General features: G+C 33.3%; 1 protein-coding gene across 2 annotated transcripts; it reads left to right on the forward strand.

The window, feature by feature from the left end:
• Window positions 1-3,313: 3,313 nt before the first annotated feature.
• On the forward strand, window positions 3,314-5,967 carry LOC113689804 (glycine-rich RNA-binding protein 4, mitochondrial). Of its 2 annotated transcripts, none has more exons than XM_027207590.2 (4): window positions 3,314-3,524; window positions 3,712-3,780; window positions 5,373-5,479; window positions 5,666-5,967. In XM_027207590.2, exons 1-4 carry the CDS (start codon window positions 3,434-3,436, stop codon window positions 5,798-5,800), a joined length of 402 nt encoding a protein of 133 aa, XP_027063391.1. In that variant the 5' UTR covers window positions 3,314-3,433; the 3' UTR covers window positions 5,801-5,967. The 2 variants fall into 2 exon arrangements, with proteins under 2 accessions (XP_027063391.1, XP_027063390.1); XM_027207589.2 differs by having other exon boundaries at window positions 3,322-3,596.
• Window positions 5,968-16,448: the final 10,481 nt, after the last annotated feature.

Consider the following 16,448-nt stretch of genomic DNA (forward strand, 5'->3'; position numbering starts at 1 on the left):
ATAAAAAAGTGCTGAAACTGAATTCATTCAGATATTCAGATGTTTTGGGTGTTTGATAAATAAAAATTTTTCTGCTGAACTTATTAAGTGGTGCTGAATTTGTATGTATTTTTTTCAGCACAAGAATCGTAACTGAATGCTTAATTTGATAAGAATCAAGAGATTTACTTCAATTACTTTATTTTATCTACCAAATCTATCCTTGTTTGTTAATTACATTCAAAATCCTTATCTAATTAAACAACCTAATATTTTCTATCCAAAATCCTTATCTAATTAAACAACATGCCATTCTCTGTCTAATGGCTTTCTACTTCTATTTTTTCCCTATTTAATGACTTTTTTACAATTTCTCCATGCTCCTCACATCTGTCTACTCCTTATTTTTTTTCCATCTTTCTACTCTTTCATAATTTTGTCATTTTTTTCCTCCCAACTTTTTTTTATTGCTACCGTACTCACCGATCTCAAATTCATTATTTCCAAGGTAAGTGACATTGATTATTTGTTGTTTTGCTTCAACATTTTTCCATTGAAGTAATTAAATTTCTAAATAATTTGGTATGAATTTAAAACTTGTTTATTGCAGCTTCCTTTTGCTTATATTTGGACTTTTCTTATCAAACTCTGATTTAAAAAAATATTTGCACCGATATTTGGACTTTTTCATAATATATTTATTCTTTTATATTACTTTGATTTAAAAATAAATATTGTCATTTTCATACCTAACAATTTTAAGCTAATTAAATCATAGGTTCCATTTCCTTTTTGGATTAAAAGATAGAAGGGCAAAATTGTACAATTTAGCTTATTAAGCATTAAGTTATAAATGTTTATCAAACAGTATAAATATGTTCAGCATTAAGATTCAGATATTCATATATCTTTTTTCAGTGCTTAATATTCAGCAAATTAATTGTTTCAGAATTCAGCATTCAGAATTCAGATTCAGTTTTATCAAACGGAGCCCTCTAAATTCTTTTCTAATATTTACTCTTTTAGCCAAAATCTAGGCAAATTTTTTTTTTGTTTGCAAGACTAGAGGTTATATTGGAAACCAACAGTTGCCATATTTCTCAATTTAAATTAAACATTCTCATCAAGAGTAGCTAATAAAAGGGATTGGGGCACTACAGAGAGTCCAAAACAAAATCACGACATAGATTCATTTTGCAATATATCAACAGTGGATTAAAAAAAAATCACATCTACATAGAACAATTAAAATTGTCTGATTTTTTCTTTAACCTTATACACAATCGAACTAGAGTGCAGATCTTAATTATTGATAGAAGTTATAGAACACAACTAATCCAGGTGTGTAAGTTTGTATAAATCAACAATAGTAATATGCACTCACTCTCATTTGGATTTGCATGAGACTAAAGAAAAAGTTACATTTGTGTATTAATATTTATGATTTTTCCTCTGCAATTGATATTCCGCAAATATATGTAAAGTATGATGACATAGTAAATTTAAATGGTCCATATACTCTTCAAAGCATTGCCGCTTGTGGTGTATCAGTTGGCTAGGTGGTCAATGGATGCTTCATATTCGCATGAATTTACTTAATAAATCAAATCATGTACTACTTTGTGATATTAACCAATTAGAAACCAATTTTTGTGTTTTCATGATCACGAATGAAATCAGTTAATTGAGTATTCAAATTGATTTGGAAGAAACGAATTTTTTTTTTTTTCATTTTGGCCAAAACTTCAAAGGGTAAACATCAATTTGAACCAATTCTATTCAACTAACTAACCAATTTACTGATCGATTTTATTGAAAAGGAAACCCGCAGCGGCTACCCGATATATACTTTGTTCTCATAATCACATTTTGTATTTCCCTTTATTATTGTATACTGCAGTCTTTCCTTTCCTTTTCTTTTCTTTTTTGTCAAAATATTAGTACTACCTTCTGCAGTTCTGCTTACCCACTTTTTTCCCCATCTATTCCTTGTTTTTTTTTTCTTTTTTTTTTATTATTAACCTGGTTCCTCTTTTCTTTAGTTTAATTCCCTACTATTTCTTTTACACTTTGTATTTGTATGTTCCATGCACTTTGTATTTAATTCCCTGCTACAGGATTGTTTCCAAACTGGTGTCGCTTCGTGTTGATTAAGTGCTTATGATTGGTATGTCTCATTGAATTCTTTGTAGCCCTAAACCATTGTAGTTCGTTTGTGCTAACTGGCTTCTATTTTAGACATGGCGATGTGGCCATACCACCTCAATTTTTTTCATACTTGTCAGCTGAGTTTTGGCTCCCAATACCTTTACCATAGTTATGGTACAAACCAGCGTACATGAAAAGGAAGTTTAAACGATATCATGGAAGATAGGCTTCTGAATAGGAGTGTATTCGAGTAAGGGTGTATTCGAATCGAGTTGAGTTTGAATTTGATCTCAACACAATTCTGTATTACTTGAGTTCGAATGGCCATGTGTATCTAAGTCGGAACTCAACTTGCTTATATGTTACAAAAATTTAAAATCGACTCATTAGGCTCGTAAAAACTCGAGCCTTATCGAGCTCTATAAATCAATCCACGCTCGAACCATTACCAAATATAAATTTCCAGGTTCCATTAACAAAATTGCTACAAATTTTAACAGTACCAAGTCTTTGCTCTTACAAGAAAACCCATATTCAACCAGATGTAAACAACAGACAATCATCTACAGGTTCTTAAACTTTAAATCACCAAATAAGACAAAAAAAAAAAAAAAGTCCAGAAACAAATACATAAACTAAAAACAATCATCTGCAGCTTCTTAAACTTTAAAATAAAACCAAAAAAAATTTAAAGAAACAAACACAACAATAATTGCTAGAAAGGAAATATTTATTGTGGAAATCTTTGTTTTGAGCCCAACTTGAGACTCCCCAGTCTAGTGTGAACTCCATGAGGCGATTCGTGTGGGAGAAGTGATCGGGAGAAAGAGAAATTCAAAAAGAAAAATATGATTACCCTAACATGAAACAACAAGAGGAAATATCCACAAACTTATTAGTTAGGCTGTCCCAAATTGTCGTTATTTTTAATCTCTAAATCAACATATTAAAAAAATATTTTTTTTGAAATATTTTAACGTTTAATTTATACGAAATATTTGAAAAATGAATCAAATTTGTGACAAAATTTGCAAAATTTGATTAATCTTTTATGAAAATTTAAATATTAACTACTACAAGTAATGAAATATGTTAGGTACGGTATTGATTTTTGAAAATAATATTGGAGTGTGATAGAGAAAATTTCTTCCCATTCCAATGGGGAAGGGTCTACTCCATTTATATACCAGACCAAAATATGAAAATTAAGACATGACATCTTGAAGCTCGCGTGTAGCTGCTAGAAAGATATCAAAAAAATTGCCTCCTCAGTCCTCAAAATCACCGGTTCAACTTCTCTCAGCAAATGAAGGGCAAACTAGCGGACTTGGCCCGAAGAGCGGTCTCTTCCCTCGCCCACAGCCACCACCAGACTTCAGCTTCAACCTCAATTTCGAGTTCGTGCTTCCGCTATTACTCCTCAGTAACAACAACCTCTCCTCCCCCTAACAACAAGCTGTTTGTTGGTGGTATCGAATTGCTTCTACTAGACATTGTTTCTGCAGTATTTGAACGTTAACTTATGAATTGATTTTGATTTCTAATTCACTTCGTTTTTTCTCCTTTTTGGATTTTGTTCTCCAGGTCTTTCGTTGTCAGCTGATGAGAAGTCGCTTTTGGACGCCTTTTCTGTATATGGAGAGGTTACGGAAGGTAATATGGCTATGTAGTGAATATGTTCGATGAAATCTCTCAATAACAATTTTTATAAGTTGCTAGCTGTTAGTAACTAAAGACCAAAAAGAATCATCAATAAAGAAATTTCGGAGTGGGTTTTGTGAAAAAGGGGAGAACAGGGGGTATAACCAACATCAGATGTACTTTGGCATGCAAGGATCAGTGATGTTTACTAGATTTTAATGGTGCAGCAAGTTTAGTATGGAGTGTATTGTTTAGGAAAGCATTACAAGCTGTACTGAATCATGTTATTTCCAAAACATTAACAGTTAAGTAGTATACACAGATTTGTGGATCAAATTAGTACCATCTGATCAACTAGAGACTTATTTGCTACTTTTTTTTTCAAGAGAAAAAAAAATATTATGTACAATGAGCAATAATCAGAGTGCGCTACTTTAACAAGAAGGCAAGAAAAGTTCTCAATGCCTCTATTGTAATCAGATATTCTTTGTTGCCATGATAATGGCTTCAATTGCGCACAACAGTGTAAAAGGCTAACTCATGACTATTGAAAATTTCATTGGACGTTTAAATGCTGGTATTTATTAGTCTGAAGCATGTTGAAAGGAAAACAATGCATGTCATATTGTTGCAGAAGGAGGAGCAAATTTGGTAACAGATTTTGTTAATCATTAGATGTTGTCTGCTTAATATGGATTGACATTAGACTATTAGCTTCACCTATGAGTCAAGTATCAACAACGAGCTTGATTTGAGTTTCTTGTTTACTTCTGGTTGGAGTAATGCAGTAACTTATTTACTTAATGTCTTTGTTAATGTGAACATGAAGAGAACTGTGGAAAAAGAACATGAAAAGGTTTCTGCTGAGCAGGGTAAGGGGAATTATGTTCTTAGTTGATAATGTCATTGTTGTTTACCTTGGATTTTAGTGCCAAGGATTGATCTCATCACTTCATGCTACCCTAATATTTTTTAACCTGATTATTGTGCAGTTTCCATTAGACACCGGACAATTCTGCATCTGTAAAGAACCATATTTAGTTACTTTTTGTGCAGTGTGCATGCCTTTCTCCCCAAAAACTGAAAAATCATTTGAACAAAATAATGGCAGGTGCTATTGCACTGGGATTGTGCATACTGTACTCTGGGTATCTCTTGTTTGAGTAAGAACAATGCAGTCATAATCTGTTGTTTGCAACAATTGCAGCTAAGTGAATAGCAAATTAGAAAACTCTATGTACGGTCATATATCTGTGTTGTGAGACGGCCTCTCTAATTGGTTAAAATGTAAAACACTACAGCATCTGTATGTGACTCTGTCGATGACAACAGAAAGTTCATAGCACGCAATTCCACTCTCATAGTTTACAATCCTTGGTGCTGTTTAAATTGCAAATTGGAGTTGTTTGAAACTTCTACTTTGTAAGTATCATATTTCTTGTATTGGTAGTCATTGCTTGAAACACGAAATTGAAGTTACTTAATGATGGAAATGCTAATTTGGTTAGCCGGATGACCTTCTATAGTTATCTGTCAGTGAAGCAAGTTCATTGACTTTGTATCATATTTAACCATATTTCTGAGATATTATCTGTCCATGTTAGTGAGGATTCTGTACGATAAAGAGACTGGTAGATCCAGAGGTTTTGGTTTCATCCATTTCTCAAAAGAAGATGAGGCCACATGTGCAAGGGATGCAATGGATGGAAAGGTGAGTAGGGAAATGCATCATTTTACTTGTGTATGAAGTTACGAGTAGAATATGGTTTAGGGATGGGTTGGGTGGTCTGGGGGAAGGGAGTGTAAATGAGGGGTCCCAAGTTCGAGATCTTCCGCTTACACTATTAAAAAAAAAAGGTAGAATATCTCGTGTTAACTGGGGTGGTTTTGTTCACAGGCATTCTTTGGTCGGCCATTGAGGATAGCATTTGCTCTTGACAAGGTTCGTGGTGCACCTGTAGTGGTCCCTAGAGTTAGAAACAGTGAAAATGCTCCCGTGCCAGAAAGGCTTAATTCGTTCAAGAGTGTGTAATTTGGAATGGTGTGAGTATGACATTGTAATAGCTGCAGAGTATCAGAACTTTTGAAGGTAGGGTTCAAAATCTCTTGTTTGTTGAGCACACTAGTCAAGCTAGAGTTTTCTCAGGCTATCTGATTCTTGTATTGTCCTACGGCAATATTTATGCTTCCTCCAGCAAATTGCATGTGGCAGAGTTAAAATTGCTTGCTACCCAGATCAAACACATTTGAGAAAGTTGCAAATGCATCCAAACTTGGTTTTACTACACAAAAACAAGGATTCTATGCGCATCATGAAATTTCAGGTTTGAATAGTAGATTTCCTACTACTAACATCAAATATTTGAAAAACTCAATGAATTATCTAAGAAAGAAATCGATTTAACTAAAACTCAATCCTTGTTCTTAAAAACATCTAAATAAGTTAAACTGTTGGTTACCCAAACCAAACATCCTTGAGAAGATTAGTTGAGGGGATCAAATAAGGACCTTCCTATTAGCATTTCCCATGTTTCTCTTGAATTTGCTTAACTGAACTTGCAATGTGGTTGGGACAACGGAACACCTAAATCAGTAAATTGTTTCAAGAGTTGAAATATTCCCAGACAGGAAGGGATCTCCTCCAGAAAGTGGCAGCTTTCCAATACCAGTTTCTATAGATGAGGAAAAAATTCCTCACACTCTGAAGGCTGTGCACTTAACAATGTCCAAGGAAGCCAATTTCAACTTCAAAGGCTTGGTTAAGAAGTTTCTGGAACCTCAAGATTGGCTGGTTTGCAATTGGTGGCAGTATGCACCAAGGTAAGCCAAAATCCACAAAAAGTCGATTTTCGAATTGTCAAAGAGAATCGAAAGTCAATCTACTAGACTGTTAACTTCAAAGTTCGAATCTTGAATCTAGTAGTTGGAGAATGGGAAAGACATGGAGAGGGGAGGGAGGAAAAAAATATCTAATATTAGACGTTACAAAAAAAAAAATATGTCTAACCTGGTTAACAAGTCAGTACCTTCCTTAAGCATCTACAGTTGTAAATTCGGCAATCATCATGGAAAGAACTAGGAATAATTACTTAAAATGTGTAAGGATCAACTTTTGCCATTTTTTTTTCCTAATCACTCGTAACATCTTCCCAATTGTTCGATGCCTTTTTGAAATGTTTGTTTTGGGCCACAAATGTAGTCAGCTGAATTCAATTTTGACTCTAGTGAGTGTACTTCTACGTAAAATTTGTTCTAGTTCTTACCGTTTGTTCTGACAATATCAACACCCAATAGCATCCAAAAGTCAGGCTTCGACTAATTAAAATGGTTCTCAAAGCAGCCTCCCCTAATTAGTGTAGCAATCCTTGAATGTTAAGGGTCATATGAAAATTATCAAAGGTCAAAAGCTGAAAGCAATAAAGCACATACAAAGTGGTTGTTGGGCTATTGCAATTGGATATTCATTATTTAATCCAGTGGATGAATGCTTAGAGCACCAAAAGTAGAGTGTTTTCTGTTGATTGTAACCTAAACGATCCATGAAATAGCCTATAAGCATTACGGTTCCTTATGATTAAGTTAGAGGCCTACGTGCCTTAATTGGCTCTAATCACCACTTATGCGTTCAATGAAACTAAATCAAGATAAACTAAATGGGTTTTAGTGTCCATTTATTTCTTCTGTTGCATGTAAACCAAATTAAATCAACTGGTCCTAGCACTCATTTATTCTTTCTATGGAGATTAAATCCAGAATTAGACTGGCACTAGTACCCCATGGCCCATGTTAGCTTTTTCTGTATCAAACTTCAACCAAACAAAAGTTGGCCCTTAAGGCCTTTTTCCTTTTTATCTCAATTGAAAATTAAGGGTGAATGAATACAAACAAATCATATCCAAAAGATGGAATTCAAACTCCTGACTTTGGTAGCGAGCACCCTTTTAATCAATAAAATTAACCATTGATTAATGTATTTTGTTACATGATTAACTAGTTGGATTCTCATTCTTATTTTAAAACAAAATTCTTTGAATCATTGGAAATATTGGCTCATAATTCACCAAGAGTCAATGAGAGTATCAACTTAGCTAATGAATGCTTTCACAATAAAAAAGATAGCAAAGACCAAAAAAAATGTTTTGAAACAAGGCAAGTACTAATAAAAAGAAATCAGTTTAATCTACCCCACTTACACGAAAATTGAATTAAACTTGCAAAAGCCCTTAAATCGGTTCGTACGAAGCATTCAATACATTTTTAATTAAATCTGTTACATTAGTTGTATCTGCATTCAATTCTCTCAACCAACAATATTTGTCTTCAGATTCTGGACACTGTTATATAAGATGCAGTTGGGATTTACTATCCATCCTCTGTGTTATTATCCAGTGCCAAATTCAGTACCAATCCCATTTATCACGTGAATATAGAAGAAACTTAACTAAACAGTATATGACAAATTAAATGAACAGAAAACTTAGCATAAACATAGAAGTGACACTGAGTTACCACTGGAAAAGTGACACTGAAGATCAAGATGGCAATGGCATTCAATCTCTATGAAAACTTAGTGGTAAAATATTTGGTAATATTCAAAAATTGACAAGAAAATGTGTGGTTGCTCTTGCTATCGACCTTGTGACTCTATCCATTCATGTTGTGGTAAAGGTGAAAATCAAGAAAGCCATAATTTGCATAATACATATACTGCTATTACTCTAGTTCTTTTTCCATTTATCTACTTTGGTTAGTTTCTTTTGTTATTTTCACCTACTTTCTTGTTATCTAGCATAATCAAAGTATAATAATTATTAGTTTCTATTTTTTCTTCAAGGAAAAATGATCGGTTTCATCCTTCACATTTTACAAAAATATTCTTTTCGTCCCTCACTTTTAAAATGAAGCAATTTCGTCCTTGACATTTAAAAACTAAAGTTATTACATCCCTAAACCCAAATTTCAATCTGATTCAAACCACCAATCAACCTGATTACAAATTTTGGAGGTGTAATTGGTAGATCACTTGGTTAACTCAACTTGATATTCATGTGAAATTTAATGAACCTAAAAATAAAAAATAAAAAATTATAACATAAAAAAGAAAAATTAATTTTTCATACATTATCATTGTATACACTGACGGTTTTATGTACCGTCATATCATTTTAATTTAAATTTAAACATCAAATTTTATATTTATGATATACATCTAGATTCGCAAGCGGATATACTAATAGTGCATGAAAAGATTTACCAAAAAAAAAAAACTCTATTATTCCAAGACAAAGAATGGCCTTTTATATTATAATTTTTATTTTTTTGGTTTAATAAATGTCATGTAAATATGATGAAGTTGACCGAATGATCTGTCAATTCTATTTCCGAAATTTATTACTGGGTTATTGGATGGTTTAATTTAGATTGAAAATTAGGTTCAGGGATGTAATAGCTTTAATTTTTAAATGTCAGGGACAAATTTGCTTTATTTTAAAAGTGAGGGACGAAAAAAATATTTTTACGAAATGTGATGGATGAAAAGGGTCATTTTCCCTTTCTTCAAAGATAATATACAAAGATAATATAGGGAACAACCTTGATTTCAATATTTTTGAGAAAAACAAACTATATGGAAATAATATGTAAATGCAGGTATATAGCAAGAATTGGTTGGGATAGATAAACAATGTCCTTTATGTCAATGTTGCGGTCCGTCATGGTATTATGATTGAGGCCCTTTATAAAGTAGCTCAAACAACTTGGATAAATAGGTCAATAAAAGACATTAACAAGCTTAATATTTGACTATGCAGAGGTCTCTTTTCATTATGCTTTGCTTCTTTACAATTGTGTGTTGATGGCAATATTATTTGGTAATTAAATCTTATATATAGTGGTGGTATATACACAATCATTGTTGGATTAATGACATGTGTGTAAAAGTTGAATTTCAAATTCAAATTTTGCATAGTTGCTATTTATTCAACGCTGACAGTATATACACTGTCATTGTCAGTGTATGAAAGATTAATCCACTAAACAAAATAAACAACTGATAATAAAACTATATTTGTAAATATTTAACATATTGCCTGAGTATTTTAAGTTGGTCACCATTTTGTTCTCCCGAGTAATGTATTACATTTTTAAGAGAAAACTAACCAATTTATGCATATAAACTATTATTTGAAATAAGAAAACTGAAATTACTTTGGATTTCACAAGGACAAAATTGGATCAAGAAGTTATTGGATTTCACAATGACAAGAATTTAATGCATCTAATGGAGTTTTGGAGGGGAAGGAAGAATGCACTATTTTGGCCCCTTTCATGATAAAAAAAATACATATTAAGGAGAAAAGAACAATAGGAGTTGAAAGGATATTTTTACCAATCACTAGCAGGATGAAATTTACTTTAATTTTCTAAAATTTAGTTAATTATAGTGGACTACGATAGTTTAAGGTAGTAAATTTGAAAGTTAAGAATGCAAATTGCAATTTGGGAGTAGTTACAGTGCAAACGCAATTAATCATTTATTTTTTGAATGTAGGCTTCATATGGTACCCTTTTATTTCAAAATTATTGCACTTTTATATATATTTCAATGATTTTAGGACTACATGCTCATATCACCGTACATATTACTAATTATTCTAATATTTGTACCTAATAAATACTTTATAGAATGTTTTCTGCAAATTTTATGTAGAAATGTACTATGAAACATATGTATATTTGCCTCAACAATTCCTGAAAATTTGCCATGTATTATACCAATGTCTTAAATAATATGATCGTTTAATATATTCTATGACTACATTTGTTTTTTTTTTCGAATTTTAAGAACTTGAAGCACTCATGTTCTAAATATTTGGGACTAAAATTGCAATTCTTTCGAAACAAATGTTGCATAAAAACAAAGAAATCCTGTAAGCGACGTCGTCGATATGTAGTCTAATTTTAGTCAAACATGGTCGATCCCGATATATAAAGAAAAATAAATAAGGGAAAATGACCTGTTTCATCATTCACATTTTGCGAAAATATTCTTTTCATCCCTCACTTTTATAATGAAGCAAATTCATCCTTGGCATTTAAAAATTAAAACTATTACATCCCTTAACCTAATTTTCAATCTGAATCAAACCATTCAATAACCCAATAATAAATTTCAGAAATAGAATTGATAGATCACTCGGTCAATTTCATCATATTCACATGACATTTATTAAACCAAAAAAATAAAAATTATAACATAAAAGGCCATTCTTTGTCTTGGAATAGTAGAGTTTTTTTTTTGGGTAAATCTTTTCATGCACCGATAGTATATCCGCTTGCGAATCTAGATGTGTATCATAAATATAAATTTTGGTGTTTAAATTTAAATTGAAATGATATGGCAGTACATAAAACTATCAGTGTATATAATGATGATGTAGGAAAGATTAATCTTTCTTTTTTATGTTATAATTTTTTTATTTTTTATTTTTGGGTTCATTAAATTTTACATAAATATCAAGTTGAGGTAATCAAGTAATCTACCAATTACACCCCCAAAATTTGTAATGAAGTTAATTGGTGGTTTGATTTAGATTGAAATTTGGGTTCAAGGATGTAAGAACTTCAGTTTTTAAATGTGAAGGACGAAATTGCTTCGTTTTAAAAGTGAGAGACGAAAAGAATATTTTTGTAAAATGTGAAGTATGAAACCGATCATTTTCCCAATAAATAACTCATCTAACACAAATTCCTAAATTCAAAATTTCCATCTTGGTCGCCGCTTTCCCGATCCTCGACGCCGAAACCATCTCTTAATCTCCAGTGAATAATGGAAAATCAACGGTCATTACCACCAGTGGAAGGCGAAGCAGAAGAAGCTACACTCAACAACAGCTCTCTAATTAGCACTTTTTGTGAAATCACTGCCACTTCTAAATCGGAAGCCCAATTTTACTTAGAATCCCACAATTTTGATCTCAAAGCCACCAATCCCTCCACCGTAGTCGCCACTGCTGCCGTGAATGATACTCAGCAACCTTGATCGCCAACTCAGTCTGAGTCCTACTCTCCTTCACAGTCTCAATCTCAGTCTTCGAGTCCTTCTCACTCTCGATCACTATCTCCTCTACCTCCTTGCCATTCTCAGTATAATCTAAAGTCGTCGAATTCGAAAAGCTCCATCGGTGGTACCGGAGCTAGTGGGCGGAGAGGAGAAGTGAGACTAGGACGCTTGTTGATCTCAATCGGTAGCCGAGACGTGATGATGGGTCTGATGACGACTCTGATGAGCATCAAGAGTATTATACCAGTGGAGAAAAAAAGGTAATTTTTTGCTGCTTTTGCTTTTTGACTTTGCGTTCGATTTCCCCTTTCGTATTTTGTAATTTTTGTGATTTTAGATTACTTCGCAAATTTGCTTGGTATATTGTGCTTCCCGAGTTAATGGATTCATTATTGTTTTTAAATATTGTTTCCGCCTACAAGCATACTACAGAGCATATAAAATTGTGTTTATCAATTGGCATTTGCTAATTGAAAACCTTTTGTGATTGTTCCTTAAGTTATAAAATCTTTATCTTTTGCACTATTTAATATCTGGCTTCCAAGTTTGTTTGGTTTCTATTTGAGATCTTACGAATGGGTAGAAAGCGAAAAGTAAAGCAACTTGGCTATTGGTCTGTTGTTTAGGAGATTATTTGGATATAACTTATTGTTTTTTGTGCCAATTATTGCTTCAACTCCTCTTGGCAATTTTTTGAATGATGTTATTTATAGATAATTGGAAAATTTGGAATCTAGTAGTACATTGTCTCTTGATTGAATGGAATAGCAGATAGCATTGACTTAGTACCATTATTCAACTTAACCAGTTGCCATTTGGGAGGGTCAAAGAGTCACATCCGTAGATGTGGCAATTTTAGCATGGTGGGAACCCCTCTTCGCTTGTTCTATAGCTGACTTATTTTTTTCCAGAGAATTAGTTGAAAGAATGTATAGGGAGGCGAGTGGAAGTGATTCATATATAAATGCAATTTGAAGTTGAAGGATTTTGCAGTATTGCCAAACACATTTGTGTTGTATGGAGTGGCTTTCACTAATTGTTGGATAAAGTGCATGCACAATTGTCACGAATGTGTGGGAAGATTAAAGCTACACCTTGTCATTTATAAATTATTTAGTCTGAATCATTTACATTCATTTTTTGACAAGCATATGTAGAGACTGAGTGCGCTAGTGACATGTGGTGCTATCTTGTTGAAGAACTAAAGCATAAGTCCCAAAGCATTTTTCAATGAGTGGGAACCTGTGATAGCCTCCTTAGATCTTAGAAAAGGATAAAAAGATCTAAATCATGGATTTGTTTCCATCTTGATTGCTGTTTTAGACTCTTTGGCACTTCAAAATTGAAACTGAAGTAATTGTATCCCTTTTAAGACTTAAAAGCCAATTTATTCTACCGAGTGGTAATGTCAATATTTTGATTTTTGCTAGTTCATTGCTTGGTCGGTCCTATCTTGTTGAAGACCTAAAATGTAGGTTCCAAACATTTTTCTATGAGCTGGAACCTGTCTTGGTCCATTTTAGATTTTGGAATTAGATCATAAGATTTGAATGGTGTGTTGTTTTGTGTCCGGAATGCTGGTTTTTGGCTCTTCAGGATTGAAACTAAAGTATTAGTACTTAAAGGCCCAATTTACACTATTAAATACAATGTCCTGTCCATGTTTTGGTCTTTGCTATTTGGTGACTGACAGGAGAGAGAAGAAAGTGATGGAATGTGGGGCGGAGAGGCTTTTTCTTAAGGGGAAAGGGAACTATTGTCTTGTAAATAACTAGAAAATGAAAGATAGTTAGAACATGTGTAATTTGCTGGAGAATGGTGATAGTGTTGGGTATAGAAACTGGAAGATCCCAAAATATATAGGATTGGTAAGCTCTATATTGACCCAAAAAATGGAAAAGGAAAAAAATATATTGATGACTAAACAGATAGCTTTTGGTGCTTGGGAAACTACCCAAGAAGACACTCTAATAGGTGACAACTTCAACATTTTATTCATGTAAATTATAGTTTAATATGCATAAACAAAAAATAGACAGTAACAACAATGCAACAATTGCAAGAGCATTTTGGTAGTCTTTCTTTACAAGTTATTTAAGTAATGGAACAAAATTTAAGCAGCCAATTGATAAGCTGTAGCATCCAGACAAGGAAGAAATGAAGTCTGAGCATTAGGATGTTGCATGCTTTGCATCTTGTGAATTCTGGCAAGAAAGAATAATTGGGCTCTTTTTTGTATGATAAAGCTCAATCTTGCATAAGAAGGTAAACATTTTTGTATTTTTTGGTTGCAATAGTTATTGCTCTACATGAAGAACACTTCTCTCTTAAAAAACATAGAATTAGTTAGAAGTGGTGAACATTAATAATGGAGTATCTACATAAAATTTGGAGTTCCCCAAGAAAACACTAGAAAGAATATTTTGAAAAGGGTTATCTTTGTACTTCTTGTTTTTTCTCCATGAATGCAGAGCAAAAGGCAGAAATATAAGTTGTGGCAATGACCTCAATCTGAAGCTACTCCTGGCTACAAGTAATTAAAACCTTTTGTTTCTTAGCATTATAAAGATGCCTCCCTAGAGCACCACATCGTGGGAACAAGTATTAGAATTTTGTTTTTGTTCTGCTTTGCTAAACAATGTGTGTTTCTTGTGGCAATTGTTTGGAAGTATTTGCAGCATCTCTTATGCACCTTTAGGTGATGTGAAGTTAAGAACCATAGACGTGCATACACTTTGAAAGCATTCACAATTAGAGGGTATATTTACATATGAAATTTTCATTTGATATGTTTTGATTGTTTTCCCAAAAGTGGTTGGGTGGGAAACACTAAAAATGGCTTAAGCCATTAGAAATTGATTTTTCTAAGATGAAACCAATTGACAAACCATAAGCAGGTTATTAAGATGTGATTGAATATATGGATTATTTGTTTCTTCGGTGCAAAACAATGGTTATTTACCTGGTCTTTTGCAAGTTTATAGAAGTTTTGATGTTGATGGTGATACTTTATAATTTTCTTGTCTTAGATATGGATAAAGCTCCTTTTATTTACATAGGACTTGGATCGTAATAGCCATAGAATATGCTAATGTAACCTTAGTGAACTATTTACTTTATATTTTACTAATTCTTTCTGTGTATAGTGGAATGCTTGTTCAAGATCCATTCAAAGCAAATGACATTGATGCAATATTCAATCAAGCAAGGTAGGCCGAAGCTGTTGATAGAGCTGTTGAGCACCTTCGGCCGTCTTCAAGTTCAAGAAGCTTTACAGGAACTGCAAGATTACTTTCTGGTGAGACATTGTCTTCTACTTCTCAGCAGCCTGAAGTTGTTACTCACAATATCATCTTCTAAAGCAATGGTTTCACAATAGATGATGATCCCTTGCCGAGATTAGATGATCCAGCAAATGCTTCCTTTTTGGAGGTACTGTTGGAAGTAAAAAGGAAGTTTGTAGGCTTTTTTTTTTCAGCCTCTCCAAAAACTTGGTCATTTTCACCATCATATACATATTATCAATATGACCCTTTGGTGTGCCATTCACTTGATTTAACTAGTCCTCAATGATTTTCGTTGGGTGTACGAAATGCTAAAGGTTCAGTATTCTTAACATTTCTCTACAGTTTGATTGTCAATTCTGTTGAGTTCAGAGTCTAATTGCATCTTGTAATAAAAACTCAGACATGGAACTGGACCAAATTATGCCAATATTAGTCTTGACTACTGCTTCTTGTTATTAATTGTTTATGTCAATGCAGAGCATCGGGAGGTCTGAGTGCCCCAGGGAGTTGCAGCCAGCAAATAAAGGCATTGCAATCCATGTTAATCTCATAAGAAAGGAAGAAAACTACACTATATGTGCTTACTCCTCCATCTTCCCATTGTTGGTCTTCAACCTGTGCTACTACAATTTCACATTGATTTTTCACTGCCTCTTCCTTGATTCCCTCTTATACTTTTTAACTGAAATAATTCTCCAGGTACCAGACAGGGGTCATCTCCCATTTCAGGGAGTTGGAAGAACCTTAGATAGCAGCAGCAATATCACATCCATGGAGCCAACTGTTGTTGTCTCTTCGCTTATTACTGCTCCAGCCCCAACCACAAGCCTAGTAGTTGATCAAACACTACCTTCTATGTCGATTCAGCTAAAGTTGGCAGATGGGACATGAAAGGTATCATGTTTTAACTATCACCACATGATAAGAGATATCCGCGGCTTCATAGAAGCGTCAAGGCCTAGTGGATCCGGGGCTTACCAACTTCAAACGGTTGGGTTTCCATCGAAATAGTTGACTGCTTTGGATCAGACTATTGAACAAGCTGGACTGGCAAACTCAGTTGTTATCCAAAAACTTAAGATTTAAATTAGGCAGATTATACCAGTTACATTGTGAAGCTGAAATCTATTTTACATCATTTGATTTATTATTTTTTTGTATACATGGAATTCAACTTATGTTGCATCATAATATATAGTTGCTTTCTTCGATTACTTTCGCCTTACCAAGGGAAAGCTTGTGCGCTTGCAGAAATGAGCAGAAAAAAGCAGAAGCAGTTGAAGTTTATAATAACATGCTACTAAATAGGCGAGAACAAAAAAACTCTCATA

The sequence above is a fragment of the Coffea arabica genome, chromosome 5e, assembly GCF_036785885.1.
Source record: "Coffea arabica cultivar ET-39 chromosome 5e, Coffea Arabica ET-39 HiFi, whole genome shotgun sequence".
Lineage (NCBI taxonomy): Eukaryota > Viridiplantae > Streptophyta > Magnoliopsida > Gentianales > Rubiaceae > Coffea > Coffea arabica.

Coding starts and splice junctions, on each gene's coding strand:
- LOC113689804 (XM_027207589.2), top strand. CDS start 3,434: ATGAAGGGCAAACTAGCGGACTTGGCCCGAAGAGCGGTCTCTTCCCTC. Junction 3,597..3,711: donor CAACAAGCTGTTTGTTGGTG/GTATCGAATTGC, acceptor TTTGTTCTCCAG/GTCTTTCGTTGTCAGCTGAT. Junction 3,781..5,372: donor ATATGGAGAGGTTACGGAAG/GTAATATGGCTA, acceptor TGTCCATGTTAG/TGAGGATTCTGTACGATAAA.